This window comes from Ornithodoros turicata, chromosome 6, assembly GCF_037126465.1.
Source record: "Ornithodoros turicata isolate Travis chromosome 6, ASM3712646v1, whole genome shotgun sequence".
Lineage (NCBI taxonomy): Eukaryota > Metazoa > Arthropoda > Arachnida > Ixodida > Argasidae > Ornithodoros > Ornithodoros turicata.
Genome location: NC_088206.1, coordinates 1085735 through 1100377, shown reverse-complemented (window position 1 = coordinate 1100377; position 14643 = coordinate 1085735). Strand labels below are relative to the sequence as shown.

At 46.8% G+C, this 14643-nt stretch overlaps 1 protein-coding gene across 3 annotated transcripts in view; it reads left to right on the top strand.

The window, feature by feature from the left end:
* Nucleotides 1–14643, top strand: part of LOC135398772 (phospholipid phosphatase 2-like) — a 99136-nt gene that overhangs the window by 37042 nt on the left and 47451 nt on the right. For 2 of the 3 annotated variants that reach the window (XM_064630212.1, XM_064630211.1), the window contains exon 4: nt 5564–5738. In XM_064630212.1, coding sequence (XP_064486282.1) covers nt 5564–5682 — 119 coding nt within the window. In that variant the 3' untranslated portion in view covers nt 5683–5738. Of the gene's footprint in view, nt 1–2774; nt 4501–5563; nt 5739–14643 lie in introns of those variants that run through there. The other variant, XM_064630209.1, reaches the window with a different exon arrangement.

The following is a 14643-nucleotide window of genomic DNA, read 5'->3' as shown; positions in this document are numbered from 1 at the left end:
AGCTGAAGCGACGTTCACTGCTAGTGCCGCGGCAAGAAGGGGTTCGGTATAATTTTGATTGTAGCTTCGTAACGGAATTTACGTTTTGAATTACGACAACAAGTGCGAAATTAACATAGCGTGTAACGTAATTTGAAGTGAACTTGTGGTGACATTTTAGTGCCCCTTTAAATACTACAACAACGATGTGAGTATAGAAAGAAGCGGACCAGTCTCTTTTTATTAGCGGCACTGGTTGCAACGTTTTCTGGATGCGTCAGGCAGAGGGGGGCAGTGCTTCGTGTTATTTTTTTACTCATTTATTTGCCTATTTATCAATGAGTCGCTACCTACAGCGAACGCCCGATAAGTGGTTCACTTTCACTTCATTAGCGAGCACTGACGTTCACTTCGTCATCTGAATGTCACATTCAAGCGTGATTCTTGAGATCGCTGGCGACGCTCCGCGGATATTAAGACAAATAATTTTGATAGGCCGAGATAAAGAAAACACGTAGTTGGTCGAGCCTGACAACGCTTTTGTAGCTTGGAGGAAGGTTGATGGAAGCGTGGATGGCAAACAGACGCGATTGTTGCCAACCAAAAAATGTATGTCAGACATTCTCCCCCCATTGTGAGGGGCCTTGAAAAAGGCCTCTCTCCTTGTGCCCTTGACCCTCCCTTCAAGAGTGAACGTGCCAACGCCAGGTGCAGTCTCCCCTATGTGTGCTTGTACGCCTGCCAAATGGAGTAGCTTGCCCTGGTGGGAGGAAAAGTCTCGAATCTGAGAAGGCTATTCCTCGTGCTCTGTGCTTTGCACGACCTCCCGACAGTTTCCGTGCAATGTCCCAGGATGTGCAGCAAGGGGAACGAGCAAAGTAAAGCCAGTTTACTGCTCTGTTTTAAAAAAGCTTCGAAACGTACAACTACGTCTGGGGCTGCATAGTAAATGAAAGTCACGAGTATCGTTATTCTCATTTATACAGATACAGGTAGAATAAATTCTGGGGCCGCGAGTGGCTGTATCCTTCCAAATGTCTCACAGAAATCATATATCTATGCAGGATCCGCCGAGAGTCGTCTTTGTCTTTAATCTATCTCATCCTTCTTTCACCGTTTGTTAGTTTAAACTTTATTTCCTATTTCTTTTCTTTTTATTTATTTTATTCTCCTTTTCTTCGTTTTTCTTTTTTTTTGCGGAATAGCCAGCCGACGTCCCATTTGGCTGACCTTTCCTCCCTTTCCTTTTTTGGCTTTGTTTTTTTTTTTCGGAATTAATTCAGCAAATAAATCATTTCACCGAACGTCGCGTTAATAACGTACTTTCGATCACTTAGAGGGAAAACAAAAAAACAGTAGACATTTGAACCGCTGTGTTATTCTGTGTGTTTATTGTACACGGTGGCAACCACGTTCGGGTCACCAAATTGACCAGACAAATACCATCTCCTCTACAATTCATTCAGTGGGTGATACAAGCCATTCACTGGTACTCACCCACCAGGCACTTTCTTTTTGTAGTAAACATGTTATAGATTAATGCGCTCTCTCTAGCCAGTCTATTTCCGAGCACCAAATGCTACGCATTACAATTATTTGATTTCTAATACAAGAGCCACAAAACTTGTTTTTTATGAAAAAGAACAATCTCTTTCAGTGGTCTTTCACTGGGGTGCTTACCCTAGCCTCCTAGGTCTTCCGTTTCTTTCGCCTTTTTATTTTGGGCCTTCTGATTGTTCGGTGTCTTGATTTTCGGCCTTTTGGTGTTCGGCCTTCTGATAGTTCGGTGTTACGTGACGTTTGGTGCGATATATCGCCAAAAGCACACTCAGTTTCACCCCACCATGCGCTCTGACCCCTCCAATTTGTGGAACGTATTTCACCCGAGAAAGCCAGGCCGGTCAAAAGTACAAAGGAATCAGCGTACACCTAGAAGGACCTGCATGCGTCTCATTTAGCCTGAGGAAGAAGACGTCTTCGTGATTGATGAACCTTCTTGCCTCACCAACTGGTTCACACCCTGAGACTATAGTGAGTTTTAGTATAATGTACGCAACGGCGAGAGAGAGAAAAAAAAAAGAAAATTGTGATCAGCAGCGTTCCCTGCAGAGGCGTTTGACTTTTCGTGTGAATCTGTTTACTTGCAGAGGGTCCTCTTATCTTGTTGACTTGCACTCCTTGGTATGCCATTCTTAACCACCCTTATGTTTACTCCCACTGTCGTTGAGATTCCTGCCCTTCTTGACCTTTCCTTTGCTCCTTCCCACCTCCGTAAGCAAATCGCTCTAAAGGTAATTGTAAAGCGGTAGAGCTGCAATCGCAGAAAATTTATTTATTGGATAGCCTGGGCCCTCAGCACCCTTACGTCACAATTTTCGCCACAATTGCCTTCACATTTTTTTAAATAGAAAATTGAAATGGAAAATTACGGGCAGCATGGTACGCTTCGTTGTTCCTAGTAGAAATCCTCGTATATGTTATCGCAACCCGGTTTTCTTGCGAATTATTTGGGATTACTTTCGAATTACGTTGCACCTTCTGCGGTGTTCCTCTCACGAAGTTTCTCGTCGGCCGCGAGGACAACGCTGAGCCGCAAGGCCAGCTTTGCGTGACCCTGCAATTTCCAATAAATAGCGAGCTCGCGCAAAGCGCAAAAGCTGAGTTTACGTTCTGTGCATGCGCAGTGAGGAGAACGCTATTTCTTACGCACGCGATGCTCCTGAGCCGGGTATTCGAACACTCCTTACTTTCTTCTTCCCGTGTTTGACTCTTTACGAAACGCACGATTTTTGCAGAACGCCACGGCCACGATGGAACATTCGGCGGGGGGCCCGCCTGTGAAACCCAAAGTTCTTGGACCTGACTCACCCGCACAGGCCTCTCCCCTGGCATCGTTCTTTCGAGGCTTGATGCCCTGCAGGACGCCTGTGGACAAGGCAGTCTACGTCCTCGTTTTCTTCGGCTGCGTTTTCTACGTCTTGTGTGAAAGTGGCGTCTTGAGGTTCAGGCACCTCCCGTCTTTCAGTTGCGACGATACCCTCATCCGGAAAGCGAAACTACCCGAGATCGTTCCTACTTTAGTCCTCATTCCGTTCGTCCTGATCGTCCCCCCGATATTCTTAACGCTTCTGGAACTAAGAACTGTCGGCCTGAGCATGGACCGCCCGTTCAATGCCGGACGCGTCCTCCGACGCTACCTCTGCGGTCTCGTCGTCGTCGTCATCGTGGTACAGGTGCTCAAGGAGGCTGTCCTCGAGAAAAGACCCCACTTCATTGACGCGTGCCGTCCTGTGAGGCCCGGAGACCGTAACGGTACTCTCGTGTGTGACTATTCGCGAAAGGGTGTCCTGGTGACGTCGTACGAGTGTACCGGAAAGAAGGGTCATCGGGCCTTCACCTCCTTCCCGTCGGGCCACGCGTGCACGGCTACGTACAGCAGCCTTTTTGTTATCGGTTATCTGGAGAGGCGAGCTGTGAACCCGTGGACCAGGTACACGCTGATGGTGTTGTGGATGGGGTTGGGGACGTTTGTCAGTGTATCCAGGATATGGGACCACATGCACTACTGGTGGGACGTCGTCGTCGGGGCTGCCATGGGTAGCGTCTTCGCGTTGGCCACGTTGACGTGGCCGGAAAGATTGTGACCGTGTTTTCTTCTTGTTTTGTTTCGGGCGTTCATTTCTCCTTCTGGTGTTGTGCGTGAGGCATTGGTGCACGCCCAGAGACCCGCAGAGTATCCATTTGCAAATAGGGTCATATGCACCTACCTGGTTGAGTTGTACATACGATGAAGTGAATCGAGCGGAAATTTAACACTTTGACTGAGCTGGCAACATTAAGAGTCATATATGAGACGAACTGTAGAAATATTACCTGTGTATCCACAGTAAAGCAAAGTATAGTGCCTTCCAAGATGAAAGAAATGCTCTCACTATACAAGGGCAATGGTCTTTCAATGTCTAGAGAAGTGGACCAAGATTTGCTTGTGTAACCTTTCAAGAACTTTTTCGAGCATATCTCTACATGTTGATGCAAAAAACAAGTACGTGGCATGGCCTATTTGAATCGACTAACTGGAGTTGTGCAACCAAACCTAGCCAAGTAGCAACAAAGATTCTGGCTCGGCGTGGGCATTTTTGACGTACATGAAGCTTTCTTGTGTAATTGCTGTTGTAAATATGTTGCGTGAATAACGCGCTAGCAGTGTTTGAATGCTGTGTGTGGGTGCCTTCCGTGAAGTCGTGGTTGATATGTGAGCCTAAAAATTAGGTTTCGCTCTGTGCCTATTACAACCAGCGTGCCATTCACAGTAAGGGACAGTACCTTTCGTGCTTCCTCGATTCGAAGCTTTCTTCGAACGTATTTGAAAACTGAGTTTCCGAGCGTCCCCACGTGTTCCAGTGCCAAAGAGAGGACCAAACACATCACTTTTACGAGTTCCAGATATTATGATGTTACACGTTGATAACCTGTTTACATAACGTTCTTCCACGTTTTTACAATAAAGTGTTTGTACAGGCATCCGTGTTCGTCGTTATTACGAACTGTAATGTTGAAAAGCAGCAACATTGGTGCCCGTCCAACGTGGACTATACGCACCCAATATGGGAGAACTATGTCAGACAAGACCTTCCATAACTGTTCAGCAAAGAACGGGACGCATTTGAAAAATATAGTTCAGCTCCCATTGGGTCTCTGGACGCATTCGATGCCGCCCGAACGGGTGTTGAATTATACGCTGGAGCAAACAGATGGTGTAGCTTCTTGTGCATCAGGGTTTGCTCCGTGCTAAGAAGTTCACAAGCATTGCGGTGCGGGGTAGTTGGTACGAGATCCCACTAAATTAAGTTAGCAGTTGCGGTGTTTACCTGCAGGGCCGTGTTCTTTTTTTTTATATTTAGTGAGATGTAATAAAAGGTTCTCACTGTTCAAAGTCGCGCTCTCTGGGATTTTCTGAAATCGTCTATTTGTACAGGATTTTCTCCGTGTGACCTATAGTTTCCACCTGTGTAAGAAATTTTGCGGCAGTCAGGTATTGTCGCCCAGTAGCGTTATTTGTCCACCACTTGGAACGCAAATACCAAGTGTAGGCGGTCGCCATTATGCAGCTTTTTTTTTTAACCGACACTACCAGGGCTGAAACTCATACAGGCCAGCCATACCTCATCAAAGCTCACTAATGCTCAGTGTAGCGAAAGAGCTGCGCGTGAGCTGGAAAACGGAGAGCTGGTCAGGGAGTGAGCGAACATGAGTAAAACGTACACATGAGCGCGAGTTAGGAAACGAGTTGAGCATGAGCAAAACTCACCCATGTGCATGTTCATGTGGTGAATGAGCTCAGCATGAGTAAGCAGAAATGATGCCCAAATTGGGTGTACTGAGCATGAGCACGAACTTGAGCAACGCTCAAGCACCGTGAACTGAGCGGACTGATATGCACCCGGTACATGCCATTCCAGATAAACGACTGCCTTACATCACCAACCTACACTTTTTACTTCACTCTCCCTCCCCCTAACGTCATTTCACCGTCACGTAATCCCCATCACATGAGCTCAACTCTCCTCACGTCACGCTCTTTCAGCTCTCGACAACCTGGAGGTCTCAGATGAGTCGGCAAACGAGGATCGGAGGCAACTCCGTGCGCGCGAGCACCCAGAGAACTCAGCCAGAGACTTGGAAGCCGAGCAAACGGAGAACTGAGCATGAGGCGAGAGGCAGTCACCAGTGCCGACCTCTGCGGCAGCACCGTCATGAAGGTAGTAGCGGTGAAAAAATTGCTACACATCGTAGTTGGTGCATAACATCCACGGTATACCTGCCATAAGCTTTGTTTCTTTCTCATGTGACAAATTATCTCTGAAATAAGCGTTCGGCGGGACGGGACGCAATCGAATTAGGCGTCACGTACCAGTCCCGCATCGTTATATAGATTGACGTCTGCAGCAAACGCTTATGGTGTCGACACCTTTCGCAATCCTAAACAGGCACCCTCACATATATGTTTTTCTACCCAGTCCATCACGCCTTCTTGCTGTCCTCCTCTATCCGTTCACATATTGTACGTCGGTCATAGCCACAGTTGCTTCGCGGCGCAAATACACACAGCGCACACACACGCGCTTTTCGTGGACTGAGCGAATTGCATTTTTCGAACATTTCTTCGTCCCGGTGTCGTTTCAATATATGAGGGGCCCGTTTTGCAACCGTAGGAAATTGATGCAAATAATGCAATCGTCGAAAAAATCCAGACAGCAGCGGGAGTCGACCCCCGTACCTCTTGATTGCCGGTCGCGAGTGCGCCAACCACTACGCTACGCTGGCATCTGCTTTCGGACGACTTACCAGGGGGCCCAAGTTGACAACGGCACACTCTTCACATTGTCCTATATTTTTTCTCATACACAAACGCATAAAACACAAAGACGAGGCAGCGGCATTTGATGAAATGGTTCGCCAGGTACTCTTCTTTTTTCTCTATATACAAATGATTATTGCACTAACAACAAGTGATGCTCAAGTTCATCTGCGTTGATGATACCAGTCTGCTGTCGTCCGGTCCGGACACTGATACATTAGTTAAAACTGCAAATCGAGCGTTCTAGAAAGTGTTGAATTAGTTAATTGAATTGAAGCATTCAATTGCCTGAGATAGGCACTATAGGACAATAAAACTAAAGCGGTTCTTTTATCTGCTAAAATGAAACCTAAAGAACCAACAGGTAACCTTCTAATCAGAACAACAACGTTTTATTTTTTCTTGAAACCAAACCAAACGAACAATAGATGATGACCATGAGATGGGGTGTGTCACCCTATACCCCATTGCACGTAGAACGTTATATGAAGATGATGAACGAAGGATGAAAATACGTGAAGGAATTAAAGCGTCTGGAGCAATCCAGTGGACGACAGGAACAGGTGAAGAACCTGACGATGGAGCACAGGATCTTCATAGGGGCCAATGAGTGCAGCTAAGTTGAGCGATCTCTTGCTGATACGGGCAAGCTCATTATACAGCGTCCGGGCAGTAGAGTGAACATTCCATAAGAATGTGCTGGGTGTTCGCCACGGCACCGCAGGTGGAACACTGGCTTGTGTCACAGCATCTGATCATGCATTTGAATTGTGGGGCGAAAGCCATATTGAGGCGGAGTCTACGCAGGAGTGAGGTAAAATGGCGTAATAAACGGGCAGGGAAAGAAAACGACAAGTCGGAAGGTATAAGTTAAATACCCAGCTGGTAGAAATGTGTTTCATATGTAGTATTGACACTGGGAGGACCTCGATATTCCCGGTTCCGAAATTCCCGATGTCCCTATTCACGGTCTTGTTCGAAACAAGGAAAGTCAAGGCGAATGCTCCGTTGCTTCGTGATCGTGAGATTATATGCCACGCGACACAGCTGAGTATCCGAAACGGGACTGCCTGATGCCGCATCCACGGACACGCTAAGGCATGGGTAGACAATCCGCTAACAAATATTAGGCGATATAGGAAGAAATTTTTTGCGAAAAATCTGGAGCTGTCCTGGTGAAGCCAAAAAGAAAACGCTCGGGAAAACGCAAGTACTATCTGCGTGAATCAAAAACATAAATTACGCTGATATACGTAGATGAGGAATAGAAAAGGCCCTGGACTAGAAGGAATACCGCCAGTGAGTGAGTAGTTCAAATTGTAACTGCGGTGTATCCCCCGAACGGAAGTGAGGGAGCGGCTCGATACACATGGCTGATCTCTTTGATGAAGGGCATCGATGCCGTTTGCTGAATCACCTGCGTCACCGCTTCTGGCCCTTCTTTTTTTTCATCGAGTGCCCTAAAACCCGTAATAGGCTATTTAATTTATTTCTTATTAACAAGGTCACTCGAAGCATGAGTAATAGGCATCTTGTCAGGGAACGTTATGTATACAGCTTGCGACATACTTGTCTGGAATCGACAGCTTGCGGTTTATCCAGGTGTGAAATCTACGGGTGTTGCGAGAATGTTTCTTCCGGCTAATAGACACGTACGGCATGCTACCCAGTGCGTGTTCATTAGTCGAAACAAACAATCTTGAAAGGCCTGGAGATTCCAGGTAGGATAAACCGCAAGCTGACGATTCCAGACAAGTATATGTCGCGTAACTCTACTATTTTTCGTACGGCTGGTGTTGAAGTTCTAGTGTAGAGTAGATACGTAAAATTTCCGGAAATTTTGGCTGACTTGAAACAACAAAAAATGTTTTTAGAAGATGAAAAAAAAAAACGGGAAAGAAAACTAAAGATGCTATTTCACTGCATTTTTCGGAATGACACCATGAACCGGGTTCTTTTGGTATCCTCCGTCACATTTATGATTTATGTAGTTTGAAAAAGGAAGCGTGATGGTGGTAAAGAAGAGGGGGAGGGGGTGTAGCTCTAGCATGGATAGACCTCGCACAGACTGAGAAGACCTTCGTTGGGACCCCGGTATAAGTACTAGACGTAATAGACGAGTTCAGAAAATCCTATAGTGCTCTTTGCGCACGCATTGCATCCTGGGCACTTGCTGAGCGGGGGAACGAGGAATAATCCTTCACATTTCGCTTTCACTGACCTTGATACGTCGTGGACAATGGACCGGTAGCGGAGAAATCGGAACAGTTTTGAGGCCACCCGTTCCTTTCGTATTAGTAAACTCCCACAGTTCAAAGCGACGCTAAGCACTCTGGGATTTTCTGAACACATCTATTAGCGTGTCACTGCGTAAGGGTGCGATTGAACCTCGATCACCAACTCACATGCAGAGTAAATAATCGAAGGCATCAGTTTGTAAACCACCAACATGGCCGAGCGGGTTAAGGCGTCCCCCCCCCCCCGTTTTTGGTGGAATAGCTGAGGTCTTGCTGAAGACTGGGAGGTGGTGGGTTCGAATCCTGTCACCGGCTGTGCTGTCTGAGGTTTTCCGAAGACTTTCCAGACGAATGTCAGCAGAATTCCCAATGAAGTCGGCCCAGGGCGCATACTAATCCTCCCCTGTCCCCCCACTCCTCCTTGCAGTCCTCTCTCCATCTGTCCACGTCTGTACGCCGCTCATAGCCACAGTTGCTCCGCGGCCCTAACACGGAATGCAAAAAGAAAAAAGTTTGCAACTGCAAAGTCCGGGGCAATATAAGATGGAGGGAGGGTCATGTCATGCCTTATGAGTGACTTAGAACTAGATAGGAAGATACGGTAGTCGTCGCTAACGTCACGAGGTTTTGCGAAAGCGTTTTTCGAGTGTCACGAAAACTGTAGAAAATGTCAAATGATGAGGTTTTCGGTTGAAGCGCTCGGAAAAAGGCAGGTATACCATAGGATAATCCGGTTGTCCGGAGCAATCCAGTGGACGACAGGAAGTCCATGAACAGGTGAAGAACCCGACGACGGAGCACGGCACAGGATCTTCATATGGGGCCAATGAGTGTACTAAGCTGAGCAAATGGAGAGAGGACAGCAGGAAGGAGTGGGGGACAGGAGGGGGGGATATGTTTATTGAAAAAAGAAAGGGAGGAAACGGTATTCAGGCGTGCCGACTTGCTATTCGTTAAAAAAAAAAGAAAAAGAAGAAAAACAAAACAAAAACCCCAATACACACACAGAAGGGGACCTTATAGAGGCTGGTCCAGAGGCCAGAGACATGAAGAGAACTCAAGACGGCAGTCGTAACCGCTCCCTGGTTGTGCAGGACTGGGCCGAGCAGAGTGGCCAAAGAGACGTTAGGATAACCAAGTTGTCGCAAGTGGGGTTCGTATGCGTCATGGGCAGACTTCAGGGGGAACTGTGCCGACATTCGTCTAATTCAGTCCGTGCGTAACCTATACAATTAGGTCCAGGCCTCGGACTTTGTGGCCCGAATAATCGATATTACCCCCGAGCGTTCCGTTTTGGGTCGGAGGTCCCGTGAAAATCATGCTTCACGATCCGAGCACCATATGTCGACAAGTTTAGAACAAATAGCCGCACATTTCGCTACAACCTAGAAAGAACGGCTGTTTGAAGAAAAGACGCCGCGTTCCTTCCTATTTTCCTTCTCTCGCGCACCAATTAATTAAAAGCCTTTAGTGTAAATGAGTTCGATCCCCTCTGCAGTCAACCTGACAGTGCTTTGTTTCTTCGAATTCTCTCTGCGGGGTTCGTTCCACTTTGAACGGGCGCTCTTTTTTTTTTTTTTTCCGCTTCTCGGAATAAAAGCCACATATACCGGGGCAGACATACAACACCCGTCTTTATTACCGAACGAAACAGCCTTGATCGAAGGCTTCTTCCTTTTTGGCGCGTTGGTATAGAGGGTCCCCGCAGAGAGGCACGTATAATATAGCCCTGCCATTATTATTCCCGCGTCACCGCGAGATGGCGCTGATTGGCATTTCGTGTGAATGCCTTTGGAAGCATAAATTTACGGTACACGTTTCCCAGAATCGATAGAAAGTTTGAAAGACGTTCGTGAGAGTGCCACGAGGCCGGCACCTGAAGAGCTGGGAAACAGTACGCAAATGAAGCCCCTCGTAAACACCTTGTGCAGGATTGTTGCTGGGAGTCTACAAGACTATATATTCCCGACAAATCTTCGTCATAGGGAAAGCATTACTTCATCCCGGCTTCATGTAGTCCTCATGTCTAAGGTTACGGGGCCATTACATCTTGTCTAAGGAAGACAATGGGACTGTTGCAGTGAAGTTTGCACAGCGCCACTTCGGGCCTAAACGGCCACGGATCCCAACCAACAGTAGGTAGTTCCATCAGTGAGTCTTGCATAGTGTTTCAAACGGTATGGTGCCAAGGAAAGCTACAAAACCTGTAGGAAATCCACAGAAAAAGCGGTGCTTCTTGAAAAGAGCGAACAAATCGAGACCGCGTATGTGAAAGTGCCGCGTCGTCTGCTAAACTACCGCGCGCTGCATAATTTGGGGCGCTGACTTTGACTTTGCTGCTCACTCGCGCCACCTGGTCCAGAGAAACAGGCCCATTGCACGATGGGGAAAATTGAGATTAACGAAGAGAGGGGGAAGATAAGATAGTATATGGAGACGAGTGTTCTGTCAGAAGACACCGTGTGATGGCTCCCCCTGCGCCCTGCACGCTTCATTGCTGCAAGCGGTGTGCTCCTTTGCCTCTTCAGTAGACATGGCAGATCGTCTAGACGACACCGGCGTTGGAAATTGATTGACGGACTAAACATTACACTTTATTCGACGTCAGAAGAAAAAAAAGCGAGACATGCAATGAAAATAGCCCCTTTGCCTTTATTCTCTTTACAAAACTTTTCCAACGAAAGTTTTCGTTCGCGTTACTCGTTCACACAGCCAGCTGCAGTGCAGTGCCGTCCGATTAATCGTATCTGTTGTTAACAGTGCACCAAAGTGCCATAAACAAATACCACACCCGCAGGAACCTTCCGTTCCGCTCGGTTCGCCAGCGGTCCCCACACCGCGCCTGTGTCCTGCAGGTGGCTGGACGAAAAGTCAGGTTTGCGCTGTAGTCGACCGCACGCTTCGTTTTCAAACGGCAGAACGCTGAGCTTCTCTCACAGCGGCAAGCGACGCTATCGGGAAACGCCCAAAGCGAACCGCATCCGTAGACAGCGTTTCCACAACGGCGTGTGGACGGCGTTCCAAGCTAGCTTTTCCGTATCCTCTCAAGGAAAGAAACTCCACATGACTCGACAAACGCATTTATTACGAGTGGAAAAAAGAAAAGAAAAAAAATCACTCGCACACTAACACTCAGCAAGAAGCGTACGTTTTCCCACGTGCTACCACACCACTGCACTAGATAGCATATTTTATGGCGGGATTTCTTCCCGGGGTTTTCTTTATTCACCAGAAACTATATCGTGCTTGAGTTTAGCTTATCTCCTCGTTTCAATGTTCTGTTATTCCTCAGCTGTCTCAGCCGAACGCTTTGCTCTTTTGCAAACGGGCTTCGGCACGGTTTTCCGAGGCAACCGCTCTTTCATCAGCATTACGGGGCTAACATAGAAATGGGAGGGATTTTAATATTGAACGCGGCCGTAACGGAGCCAGTCAAAGGGGAGGCCAGTTTTGCAAATCTTCAAAGGCGCACCGCTGACCCCTTGCGTTTCTTTTTTTTTCTACTTCTCTCGGTAGCGAGGGTTTGGCGCCAACAAGCGGTTAGAGGATTTCCGTTTCTTTGCGGATGTCTTTCTTCAGCATAAAGGGCTCAACATTTTTTATTTTTCCTTTTCCGGCGGCACTTGACGTCTTTTCGTAGAATTGAGAACAATATGAAATAGTCGTGTTCGACATAGCTAGGGCCGCTCTTCGGACGCTTAGGAACCACAGCAGGGAAGTAAGTAATTGCTAGTAATTAAGTTAATGCAATTAGTAATTAGAGTAAAGTATATAATCACTTGGCAGCTCTCGTCCCATGCGAGTAATTATTTGCTTTTAGAATAATTAATTGCTGCACATAAAGACGGTGGAATCTCTTTAAACGGAACCTGACGGGACTACGCAAATCTATTCCATTTATCTGGAGTTCCATTTATATTGAGGAGATGTAGGCTGGTTAGACTCCATTTTGGCCTCATGGATGTCCGCATCTTTTAAGATTTCTGTGGTTACGAACACCTCCTTCTCTGCTGCACCCCAAATACTCCAAACTACCTCTCTTCTTTTTTTTTGTGCATATCATCATATAGGCCAGTTTGCGCGCATGACGTCCGCTCTTGCGGTGACGCCGGAGTCAACAGATCGTTTGCTTGGTGTGGGCAAAACAGCAATCAGTTGGAGTGATCGTTTTCATGCAAAGTTTGCATGCCGCAAAACCGTGTATCTTTCGGATACACAACCTGATGGGGAAAGGGTGGCGAAATCACTTTTCATCACTTTCTCCGCAACGCAGGACGAAGGAATCGTTTGATTGTGAATCGTTTTGATCAGTTCAACGGAAAGGTTCCCTGACATCGCCTCTACGAGATTCCCTCACGATACTTGACGTCGCAAATTCCTTTACAAATGAACGTCGCATGTGAATGAATCGGTGCACGGCAGCAAAATAGCGCTGCTTTCAAAAACGCCCCGATGGAACAGCTCGCCTAGCTACCCAAGCTGCACAATGTACTGAAAGTCGAGTGCAATAGGGGTGGACGGGTAGGTAGAAGACCTTGAACACACGCGTGAAACTAAAGAACATTGGTAAGACGCACACCGTCCACCCCTATTGCACTCGACTTTCAGTGCTTGGGTAAGGTGAAGTAACTGTGTGCTTCCAGTGACTTGTACGCTTGCACAGCTCGGCGAAAGTATTAGATAAACTGCAATGCGATTGTGATCGGCGGCATGTTTTGTGGCTGGGCTGTCCAATTGTCGATGTGCAGTGCAAAGGGGTCATCATGTTATATACCGTTCATAAACAACTTGGTCTTGTAGCGACACTTGTCTGATTTCTTCAGGGCTCTAAATTATTCGGGCTGACATTTCCTCTTTTCTTTCTATGAGACACATACCCCCCCTGTCCGGTGTTGACTTTGTCTATATCACGTTCGCCGTTTTTCCACCATATCTAATCAAATAGCCAAACTCTCCACCTTGAACACAACGAGTCCCGTCCTGACATCATACCTGTTATTGTTGGCTGTGTGCCAAGGAGCGACTTTTTTTTTTTTCTTCTTCTTCTTCTTCTTTCTTTTTTTTTTTTTTTTCATCTGACATGGACCCGTAAACGAAATGGGACTGCCTGCCGCATAGATTAGCCGAAATGGGACCCCGTGCAGTTCGAGGTAGGCGAACACGCAATGGGATGGGGAGATTATGGGCTAAAAAGGATTATGCAAAATGGGAATAGGCGAAATGGAAAGACTCGACCGCGGTTGGCGCGTTTTTCATCCTAGCGACTCGTTTTGTTGTGTCAATATGCGCTCGTACTATGCAGAAGAGAGATTGCCTTCACGTAAACTCGTTCTCACATCGTCCTACAGCGTATCACGCACAGAACAGCAGCTGCTGAAAAACATTCCTCGTCTCGTCTATCATAATGCATGGGCGTCAGCCGTGGGAACCTCGGAGTATAATTGGGAACCACCGCTGTTCCGTCAGTGCTTCTCCAAAACGCCATTCATATTGCTTGTGGAATAAGTTGTCCACGATGATCACTGCTTTCCTAATGTTTCCTCGTGGAGTGATTCATTTGCTACCTGTTTTCTTGCGTTTTTTCATTTCATCTGGTTCGGCAGATGGATGCTCATTGGTTGCATTCGATGGTTGCTTGTCACGCCAAGCCGGGGGATTTTGTATTCACATCCACATTCGTGTACGTTTCCTTTCTTCTTCTTCTTTATATTATTATTATTGTTATTATTATTTGTTATTTTATTTATTATTATTTAATTTATTTTTATTTTTTATTTTTTTGTGGCAAAGACTGAGCCACAATTTCTCACGCTACTTCCCCTCGCTACAAAGAAGGAATAATTCAACATAAAATGTTGCCGAAGATGCACTAGTCTATTTTGCAGTTTCACCATTTGGCTACGTAGCACAAAAGAGAAATGATGGCATTACCTCGTGAGGCGATTATGATCATGAGCGACGACCTATATAGTACGGTTCCATTTTTGCCCACATGTGTTCTTCAACGTTCCTCGTGGAAGACGACCAAGTTGCTGCCGGCCGGGCGCAAACCCACAACCTTGGGTCAGT